This window comes from Cucurbita maxima, unplaced genomic scaffold, assembly GCF_002738345.1.
Source record: "Cucurbita maxima cultivar Rimu unplaced genomic scaffold, Cmax_1.0 Cma_Scf00009, whole genome shotgun sequence".
NCBI classification, from domain to species: domain Eukaryota; kingdom Viridiplantae; phylum Streptophyta; class Magnoliopsida; order Cucurbitales; family Cucurbitaceae; genus Cucurbita; species Cucurbita maxima.
Genome location: NW_019272025.1, coordinates 1,614,943 through 1,626,470, shown reverse-complemented (window position 1 = coordinate 1,626,470; position 11,528 = coordinate 1,614,943). Strand labels below are relative to the sequence as shown.

Genomic DNA, 11,528 nt, shown 5'->3' with positions numbered 1-11,528 from the left:
CACCTCACCGTTTTCATTCAACTTGGTTTTGAAAATCCATTTTACACCGATTGTTTTCTGCCCTCTAGGAAGATCAGTGAGCTCCCAAGTCTTGTTATTCTCTATGGATTTGATTTCACTGTCCATAGCTTCCTTCCATTTCTTCTCTTTTACTGCTTCTTCATAGACAATTGGATCACTATCCATAAAGAATGCAAAATAACCACTATCACTTGATTCATAATCCATCTCATAATCAATCATCCAGTTTGGTCTTTTTCTTGTTCTTGGATGTCTTTGATTTTGATCATGATCTTCTTCTACTGGTTCTTCTTGTTGAGCTTGTGATGAGCTCTCTCCATGCTCATAGTGAGGCTGAATAGGGGCTTTAGTTTGTTCTTCTTCAAGATTTACATGAATTTGCTGATTCACAGTGATCTTTTCTTTCCATGTCCAAGTCTTCTTTTCGTCAAAGACTACATCACGACTTACCACCACCTTCTTTGTCAAAGGATCGTAGAGCTCGTATGCCTTAGAGGTCTCGCTTACTCCAAGGAACACACACTTCGAACTCTTGTCCTCAAGTTTCTTCCTTTTCTCATCAGGAACATGTGCATATGCTATGCACCCAAAGATTCTAAAGTGATCTACTGCAGGTTTTCTTCCGCTCCATGCTTCTTGTGGAGTCATATCTCTAACAAAAAAGGTAGGGCTGCGATTGAGAATGTGAACGGACCACACAACAGCTTCTGGCCAGAATTTCTTCGGGACTTCTCCTTTATTTAGTAAACTTGGAACCATATTCAAAATGGTCCTGTTTTTCCTTTCGGCCACACCATTTTGTGTTGGTGTATATGCCGTTGTTAATTGCCTCCGTATGCCCTTCTCTTCACAAAATTGAATAAACTCTTTCGAGCAGAATTCTCCACCTCTGTCAATTCTTAAAACCTTGACTCTTCTTCTAGTTTTTCGTTTTCATAGTAGCACAAAATTTTTTGAAGCAGTCAAAGGCTTCTGATTTGGCGTGCAAGAAATAAGTCCATGTTTTTCGACTAAAATCATCGATGAGGGTCATGAAATATTTCTGGTGTATATGTTGTTGTTAATTGCCTCCGTATGCCCTTCTCTTCACAAAATTGAATAAACTCTTTCGAGCAGAATTCTCCACCTCTGTCAGTTCTTAAAACCTTGACTCTTCTTCTAGTTTTCGTTTTCATAGTAGCACAAAATTTTTTGAAGCAATCAAAGCCTTCTGATTTGGCGTGCAAGAAATAAGTCCATGTTTTTCGACTAAAATCATCGATGAGGGTCATGAAATATTTCTGGTGTATATGTTGTTATTAATTGCCTCCGTATGCCCTTCTCTTCACAAAATTAAATAAACTCTTTCGAGCAGAATTCTCCACCTCTGTCAGTTCTTAAAACCTTGACTCTTCTTCTAGTTTTCGTTTTCATAGTAGCACAAAATTTTTTGAAGCAATCAAAGGGTTCTGATTTGGCGTGCAAGAAATAAGTCCATGTTTCGACTAAAATCATCGATGAGGGTCATGAAATATTTCTTGTTACCATTTGATGCAGGAGAGATGGGACCACATATGTCTGAATGAATCAACTCCAAAATTGATTGAGCTCTTCTTGATTTCCCGGATGGAAAAGAGTTTCTTTCATGTTTTTCTACTACACAGCTCTCTCAAATTTTCGTTGGTGGAGTAATATCTGGCAACCCAGTTACCATCTTCTTTGAAGACAACGTCTTTAATCCTTTGAAGTGTAGATGACCATACCTAAAATGCCAAAGCCAAGTGGTATCTTCTTTCTTCACCATCAAACTTTTGGCAACGATATTTAACGTCAACGGATATAGACGGTTGGTGGTCATCTTCATCTTAGCAATCGATCCTCTTTTGGAGTCATAAATTTCACATTCATCATTTTGGAATGTGATCACATACCCCTTTTCTTGTAACTGACCGATACTAAGTAAGTTGGCCTTCAGATCAGGAATGTAGAATACATTAGAAATAGACTCTACAAAGCCATTTCTAGTCTTGATATCTACGGTTCCTTTCCCCATCACTTGGAGAGTTGAATTGTTGCTAAGAGAGACCGTAGTATGAAAATTTTCATCTAAAGTTGAGAAGAATTCCTTACAACCTGTAATATGATTGTTGCATCCAGAATCTACGACCCATACACCTTGATCTGCCACCTTCATAGCATGGAATGACATTAATAATGTTTCTTCTTCTCTTCTCTCCACAAAATTGGATTGATTTCTTTTCTCCTTTTGAGGCCTGGTATAGCATTCATTTTTGTAATGTTCAAGGCGTCCACATCTGTAACATTCCACCTTAGACTTGTCAAAGTGCCTCTTGCCTTTGTTGTCATAATCGTTTTTGACTAGGTCTGCTGACCTGCCAACATCTCCACTTATTTCTCGACTGCCTCTCTCACGACCTCTGCCTCTTCTTTGCCCTCTACCTCTAGAGCTTGAAGTTTCACTTGGTGTGGATATCTTTAAGGCTGTCATCTCCTCTATTGCACTTGTACGATTGAGCCTCTGCTCATGTACTAATAGGGAGCTTTGGAGTTCATCTATTTGCATTTCCTCGACATTGTTTGCTTCTTCGATAGAACATACAATGTAATCGAACTTTGGCGTTAGTGATCGCAAAATCTTTTCTACGACCGCAACATCTGTGATTGAACCACCATGCACCAACTTTAAATAATCCTTAGAACACAGCCCTGTACACATCACATTGGGCAACATGCATGCATTGGCTTTCGTACTTTCCTCGACATTAACATCAATTATGATTGTATCTGAGAAAACGCGTCGTCATATTGTATCGTGTCATTTAATATATGCACATCATCTTACTATGGAATAACATCATATTCAGTCATGTCATCATCAAGCATCTTACATTGTCCTGTTATCATGCATCATCATATAATGTCATCATATAACATAATCGTGAATATAATGTCTTAAGCAAGTATTTATAGGGGAGATTGTACAACCGATCTCCTAAACTTTCTCCTCAACTACTAACAAATCTTCCTCATCAATCTCCTAAAATTAAGCAACTAGTAACAATTCTAAACATATTCAAATCAAATCAAACTTATTAACTCACAAATGTTGAAGTTACTAACATCGAAAACATAGCTAGTCCGCATCCATGTGAGCAATTGGATCCTATATGATGCCTTCCTGACCTTGTGGATAACTTCGCCTCATCCATAGTATTTTGCATCAGTCTTTGATTCTTCTTGTTTTGATCTTGGAATTGATCTAACCTCAATTTGATCAAAAGTGTCTCTCGATCTTGAAATTTTCGTGACCAATGCATATGACCGACCCTTCTCTTCATTCGTCTAAATGGTATTCCTACGTCAACATGTATTGCTTTTGAGGTTTCAAAACTTCCATAGAACTTTTCATAGAACTTTCCATAGAATCAACACCTCGAGTACCAACTTATTCACCAACTCATCGCCCCCAAACAACCCTAAGTGTTGTCCATAAGGCACTGGCATTTGAAGACAGAGAGAAGATTATACTAAAACGCAAAATTAATGAAAAATTCTACATGTTTTCAATGCGTCTACACCCAAACGACCTGATTTTAAAAATTCACGAATTTGATATACTTTTTGTGATTTGCTCCATTAAATATCCTAAAATTGAGGGATTATGGTCTAAGTACAACTTCTAACACTAATCTCGATACAAATCCTAGCCCTAACCATCTTAAAAAAGTGGCTCAAGCTATAATGAAATTATCTATACTTTCTTTCATCCCCATTCTTCGAACAAGATTCTAAATTTGAAAGAAGAAACGACTTTTTTTTTTTTTAATGTTTGACAAGTGGAAAACAGAACAAGCTACGTGTTTTATGTTGATTTTGATCTACAATCGAAATATATAGAAATAAATAAGGGAAGCAAAAGGAACAAATTGAGGGGAGAACTCTTTTTTGTTTTGAAAAATAACTTTTTAACACTATGCTCCTAAAATTTAAAATATGAATACTATTCTTATAGGCTTTCCCTCGAGTTTTAGAACATTTTTTCTAAGGAGAAGTTTCCACGCCCTTATAAGCTTATGGACTTCCCCTCAAGTTTTAAAATAACGCGTTTTCTAAGGAGAGGTTTTCACACCCTTATAAGAAATGTTTCGTTCTCTTTCTCAACTAATGTGAGATCTCACAATCCACTTGTAGGAGGCCCAAAAGAAATTCTTCATCTCATAGTCCACCCCTTCGGAGCCTAGTGTCTAGCATTGATACCATTTGTAACTACCCAAGCCCACCACTATCATATATTATCCTTTTTAGGGTTCTTCTCAAGGTTTTTAAACAGGTCTACTAGGGAGATGTTTTCACACCTTTATAAAAAAATGTTTCGTTCTTCTCTTCAACCAATGTGAGATCTTGTAGTTATTTGTTTAAAAAATAGTTTTAAACTTTCAGAAGTGTTTCAAAATACCTTTAAGATTGAAAAATTTTCATTAATATCCTTCCACTTTTTTTAAAAATATTCTTATGATCAGTAATGATGTTTAAAAAATGTCTATTAACTTTTAAAATGTAGTATTAACTCTCTTAATTTTATAAAAAAAAAAAAAATTTATTAATTTTGAAAATTCGTAGATATTTATAAAATATAATACTATTAATGGTAACTATATTCTTAAACTTTCATTTTAAAAAATTTAAAGGTAATTTAAAACACTTTTAAAAATATTTTTATTAATTTAACTTAGTCTATCTTTAAATATAAAATAAATAAATAAATAAATAAAAAATGTGGCATTACTTGGGCCCAAAATCCTGTGAACTTGAACTGTTTAAACCCTCGGAAAGAGAAAGGAGAGCCTTCTTCGTAAAACCTCTTTAAAACCCTATCATTTCTCAGCCCTCGCTCACACGAGCCTCGAGCCGAGCTCTAGGGTTCTTCTTCGGGGTTTGAATTTCCAAGGATTTTGCTGCGAAATGGCGAAGACGACGTATGCCATGGGTTTAATTTCCGCCATTGCAGCCTCTGCATCTTTGTCTCAAGATCGCTCTGCCTATGCCGATGGCCCCTTCAACTTCCCTCCCTTTTCCTCTTCTCCTGCCGCTAATGTTCCTCACACTTCTCCTCCCGCACAATCAGCTTCACCTGGTGCTACTGCTAATCCTGAGCCCTCTGCCCCAAAGGCTCGTAATGATAATCCCAGGACGTCGTCGTCGGGGTTTGACCCGGAAGCGCTGGAGCGTGGTGCTAAAGCTCTCAGAGAGATCTCTAGCTCTTCGCATGCTAAGAAGGTTTCAATTAATTTTCACTTGTTTTGTTTTTCTTGGTTTTTAATTGGCGGCTTTTAGTGTTCTTCTCTGTAAGGTTAGAGTCGGTGTATGTTCTGTGTTTTTAATTGCTTCTTAGAACTTGTAGATTGCTATTTTTTGATATTTGGCTTTCGCTTGTACAATAGAGCTGAAACAAGTAGGGTTTAGAAAGGAGGAAAAGCTGCAAAGATAGACATTCTAAACTACGCAATCCTATAAGATACTGATACTGAAAAATATGATCGAACTGATTTTTAGTAATTTTTTTATTTCGCCACTTAGCCAATTCTGGTTTTCTTGTCTGGAGCTTTAAGTTAGTAACTGGTATTTTTACAGGATGATTATATTGCTTAAATTTTCAGTTCTCTAGTTAATTCTTTTCCCAATTTTAGTATCATTTGAAACTTTTTCTTTTTGGATCTGAGTGTAGTTCAATCATAATATGTTGAGATCAACATGGAAATTATGTTATGTTTCGTTTACCTTCAAAATCTTATATTATGCCCTTTGGGTGGCCTCTTGTTGGGGTAGGCTTTTGAAGTTATGAAGAAGCAAGAAGAGACAAGACAAGTAGAGTTGCAGGCAAAGGCTGCTGAGTTTAAAGCAATGCAAGCTCAAGCTGAAACAGTACGTTTTACTAAGTCCTTACGGTTAACTACTCTCATGATACTACTACCTTCTCTGTGTCCTTTGAACAATGTTGAGTTTACTTTGTAGTCTTGTTTAATGGATATTTTGGTGAAGGTCTGAATCCGGCGTTGGACCAATTATTTAAAACGCTAAGATGCATGGAAGAAGTTTCAATAAGAGGAAACCCTTTATATTTGTATCGGAATTTAACTTCATCATATTTATTACTGGAATTTTTATATTTTAAGTGGTATTAATCTTGAAACAGGTTCTCAATTATATATCCATTAATTTCTAGGCTTGTAGTTGTATCAGGATAAAAATAAAATTTTTTCTGTTTCAGATGAGGTGTAATAGTTTGATCGGACATTATTGAAAGTAAATGCACTTTTCAATGGTTGCATTGAATTCTTTCATTGTTTTCTACTGAAAAATATGTTCTTATTCTTGACAAATGTTTATATATTTGTAAAATGAAAAAAAAAACAAATAAAGGTGTAATGCGTCTATTAATTATGTTTTTGACATATGACGGATTGCTTGTTTGCACCGTAGGAAAGACAAAGGGTTATATATGATGAGCAGAAGAAGTTAGCTCAGCATCAAGCACAGACTAAATCCCAAATGGCACGATACGAGGATGAATTGGCCAGGAAGAGAATGCAGGTACATGCTTGCTAACGTCTAAGTTTGGGTTTGTTTCTTTATGTGTTCAATATGCAGACCTTTTTGTGACCTATATACTTACAGGCAGAAAATGAGTATCAAAGAGCCAGGAATCAAGAACTTGTAAAACTACAAGAAGAGTCATCAATTCGGCAAGAGCAAGCACGTCGAGCTACTGAAGAACAAATTCAAGCCCAAAGACGGCAAACAGAGAGGGAGAAGGCTGAGATAGAGCGTGAAACCATCAGAGTAAGGGCTATGGCAGAGGCAGAAGGAAGGGCCCATGAAGCAAAGCTTGCTGAAGACGTAAACAGGCGAATGCTAGTTGATCGTGCAAATGCAGAGAGAGAAAAATGGATTGCCGCAATTAATACTACTTTTGATCATATTGGAGGTATTAACTGAACTGTATTTAATTTAGATCAATATTGTATGCATAAAATGTTTGATGTAAAAATCTTCTCCATGATATTTCTGTATAACTATTTTGTGACAAACAGATGCTTTTTCCTCCTATAAATTGAAAACCATGTATGCATTACTTTGTATGTTAATCTCGATCAATTTGTTACCTCTTAACTTCTCCCATCCAAATCCATGTCACATGTTTTGTTTATAAAGTGAACCTTAAATCATTAATGCAATCTCAAACGTGTGCAATGATGAGGCCATGTAAAAAGCGATCAAATTATTTTATTTACTAGGGGAATTAGCATATTGAATAACCTACCACAGGGTCAGCCATTACTATTTTCGTGGAAAAATGGTGGCAAATGTTCTTTTTAGCCCTACCTTTTGATCGTTTTGGAGAGGAGCAGAGAGTTGGTTATCCTCTTGCATCACAAGAGGTGGCTGACCTTCTTAACTTGGCACAAGTATGATTTAATATTAAAGAAATTTCCTTCATGATAACAGTGTACGTTTGCATTAGTGGCTTGTGGCCTATATGTTGGGTCTGGCTGATGTCTACGTATCTTTTCTTTTTAATTCTAGAATAGGCTAGTGACTTTATAAAATTCCGTAGCAAAAATAGTTCCATATTCAGAACTTGTGCCAAGTTAAGTAATATATTAATTCCTAGCATTAACACGGGTATCTGTATTGCATAGAATTGATCTGGTTTTGATTCTATTCACATTTGCAGGAGGTTTAAAGGCCATTTTGACTGATCAAAATAAATTGATAGTTGCTGTTGGTGGAGTTACTGCATTAGCTGCAGGCATTTACACGACAAGGTATTTATTAAATGCTAAAACGTTTTTTGAAACAGGATACTTATATTTCTGTGAAAATCTTCTTGCTCTGGTAGGGTTAAATTGTTCGTTTATTTAATTTCCGTTCTACTTTATGGGCTGCATTTTGTGCTCTCAGTTGTGTAAAATGTTTTTGCCCATTTGAGAGGAAGATTTTGAGACTGTTATTTATTTGCATTTAGATTTTGGATTTGAATTCATTCAAAAGTAGCTAGTTTGGATTTTTCTTTTTGGAGGTTTTGCTTTGTTCTATATCCTTTCCTAATAAGAGGAAAGGTTGCTTGACATATCAGATGTTTGCTACTCTTTGGGGCATCAACTTCTGAATTTTTTTTTTAAGGATAGGTTTATGTAGGGAGGTGCGGAGTTAGAATTTTTCTTAAGGGCATCAAATTTTTTTCAATCCCTTTTTGCTGACTGCAGAGTTTGTGGCTTTTCCTTACTGTAGAGAAGGTGCAAAGGTGATTTGGAGCTATGTGGATAGAATATTAGGTCAGCCATCATTGATTAGAGAGTCCTCTCGAGGGAAATACCCTTGGTCAGGGTTGCTCTCGCATGTCATGGCCATTGTATCACGTGGTTCAGGTAAGGTGTCTTCCTCAAAAAATGGAAATGGGTTTGGCGATGTAATTTTACACCCTTCACTTCAAAAGCGGATACAACAATTAGCAACAGCAACTGCAAATACGAAGTCTCATCAGGCTCCATTTCGGAATATGCTTTTCTATGGCCCTCCTGGAACAGGAAAGACAATGGCTGCTAGAGAGCTAGCTCGCAAATCCGTAAGAGTTCTTTTATATCATCTCTTGTTAAGTTGTTGAAAGCTTTGAAAGTATAGATTCACCATCAATTGTTATTATTTATGAGCATTATCACAACTCTACAAAGTTGTTAACGTAGCTAGAGAAGTGTCCACTGTTTTGGCTATAACAAGAATTCTTGGAATACCTTGGGGAATTTTTTTTTTAATTGTCCCGACTGTTTCACTTAAGTGGGTAGTGATTGTGGCTTGCAGGTAAGTTACAGCTTACTCATTCCAAAATGAACTTTTGTTTTGATTCAATTTGTAACTGTAGGGCAGAATAAAACCTGTGAATTGAACTTTATGGCTTTTTTGGTAGTATATACTTCCCGTTAGCATGTGCAGTTTCCTAGTTGTGGGTAAGCATTGAATTCTTGAATTTGAACTGTGGTTTGCAAACAATCAAATTACTACTGGTGAAACCGATGATTTTCAGTAGTTGCACAAATTCAGAGACCAGTTTTAGCAAAGAATTTTTTGTTGATGTTATAGGAGTTTGTACATTTTTTACTTTCTTATTTACTGTCCCATATCTATCAGTCACTGTTTTTTTTCTATGCTCGTAGGGACTAGACTATGCATTGATGACAGGAGGGGATGTTGCTCCTCTGGGATCACAAGCTGTTACTAAGATTCACCAGTTATTTGATTGGGCTAAGAAGTCTCGGAAGGGCTTGCTGCTTTTCATTGATGAAGCAGATGCATTTTTATGCGAGTACGTCAACTTGCTTAATACAAATAAATTTCAATTTTTTCTTTATGCAGTATACTTCATCTCTCTGTTCATGTTTGTAATGAAACATAATTTATGACAACTCTTCACAACTGGGCTATACATATCGTTTCTCATTTTATTGAAATTTTCTACAATTCATTTCCTTATTATTATCTCACAGAAATTAATGTAATTGAAACTTCCCTTGGCAAATTTTTTGTGAATGAGGTGATGAAATATGCGATCAATTAATATTTTTGAGTATTCTCTCAATTTGTAGGCGAAACAAAACATATATGAGTGAAGCTCAAAGAAGTGCACTGAATGCTCTTCTTTTTCGCACTGGTGACCAGTCAAAGGATATCGTTCTTGCTCTTGCTACAAATCGCCCTGGTGATCTTGATTCAGCTGTAGGGGATCGTATTGACGAAGTTCTGGAATTCCCCTTGCCCGGGGAAGAGGAACGCTTCAAGCTCTTAAAGCTCTATCTAGAAAAATATATAGCTAATACTGGAATGAGGAAGTCTGGTTTGTTCCAAAACGTTTTTAAAGGACAACAAAAGAAGATTGAGGTCAAAGGGCTGACCGATGATATTGTGCGTGAAGCAGCTGCAAAAACGGAAGGATTTTCTGGGAGAGAAATAGCGAAGTTGATGGCAAGTGTTCAAGCTGCTGTGTATGGTAGCGAGACGTGCGTGCTTGATCCGAGCCTATTTCGCGAGGTTGTAGATTATAAGGTTGCAGAGCATCAACAGAGAAGAAAACTTGCTGGCTCAGATGGAGGGAGTGTGCAAAATTGAAGGTGTTTTGTAATGTGATATTATACAAGGCTAGTACTTTGGGATGGAGGGAAATTGAATGGTTCCATCTGGTAGTTATTTTAGAGGCTATCCATTCATTGATGAGAGAAATTTTGTATTTCTCTGATGTGAGTTTTCATTACATTTAAGTTCAGTGGTATTGGTATCTACCACTTGGGTATTTAAAGTATCATTTGTTCATTGAAGTTTTGGAAGTCATAGAAGAATTCCTGAGGTATTGCAACAAACTTCTAACAAGTTACATGAAATAATGAATTTTGTAGGTCAGAAGCTTTCTCGACCATTGGGATAAATCTGAGTCGACCATTTTTTTACAGTTTCATTTGCGTAGGTTTGCAGTTCCAATTGTTGGATAAGTGAATTCTGTACTCATTTAACTAGAATATTTGAATTCTTCCCAATTTAAATGAAATTGATTTCTCAAATGGTTCCAACTCAAGATTTATGCAATTAATATTGACCATCTAAGTTAAATTTAAATTGTGATGGTTTCAATATTTCAATAGCGTATTTGAATACCCAATTGTGCGAGGTCGGTAAAGATTTTCCTTTTGGATTTAAAACTCTTCTATTCTGGGATCGTGTTGTGGATAATAAGAGATTTGTTATATTGAAGAGGATTAAAGAGGAGTTTCTTCGGTTAACTCTTATTAATACACCTTAAGTGGAATCTTAATTAATTTACTTATTCTTTCCTAATAACCGTAGGAATGAACTCGCACTCTGTTGGTTAGAAGGTGGATAGTGGAGAAGTTGTTGAATGAGTGGGCTTGAGTTAGGAAATTTAAGGTCAAGCCCTTGCTAACTAAATAGCATGGTCGATTTCCCTCTAAGAAAGTAGAAAGAAACACACTTTTCAACAGTATTCTAATAATTTCAGTAGTTTCCAGCCAACTTAATACAAATGAAAGAAGGAGAAGGACATCATAACATAAAGAGATACCAATCTTAAAAGAGGGGAAGGGGAAGGACATCATAACTTTTAAATAATTAGATTGGGCCTTATTATGGAAACTGCTAAGTAATAACTTTTAAATAAAGAGAAACCTTGGAATTAAAAATGGACAATCCCGAGCCAAATCATTTTTCCAAAAACAAAAAATGGTAGGTGCACAGACTCAATTAAGCTAAGATTCCTTTAGCATAGGATTATTATGAGAGTATATTCCTCGTCATTTTGAGTAGATGCCAAGTAGGGTTAGACACTTCTAACCATCATGGTTACCATAATAATATATCCACCGCTTAACATGTGTTTTGGATGGATCATACCCCTATTGTCAGTCAAGCACATTTTAGAAATAAAGTATTGGTACTCGGTGATA

The 11,528-nt window shown here is 36.1% G+C and overlaps 1 protein-coding gene across 1 annotated transcript; it reads left to right on the top strand.

Annotated features, from left to right (window-relative positions):
• Nucleotides 1-4,878: 4,878 nt before the first annotated feature.
• On the top strand, nt 4,879-10,496 carry LOC111484207 (ATPase family AAA domain-containing protein 3-B). The gene is made up of 8 exons (XM_023130711.1): nt 4,879-5,298; nt 5,848-5,943; nt 6,502-6,612; nt 6,697-7,006; nt 7,757-7,847; nt 8,314-8,647; nt 9,234-9,382; nt 9,663-10,496. The coding sequence occupies exons 1-8, from the start codon at nt 4,984-4,986 to the stop codon at nt 10,180-10,182; spliced, it is 1,926 nt and encodes a 641-aa protein (XP_022986479.1). The 5' UTR covers nt 4,879-4,983; the 3' UTR covers nt 10,183-10,496.
• Nucleotides 10,497-11,528: the final 1,032 nt, after the last annotated feature.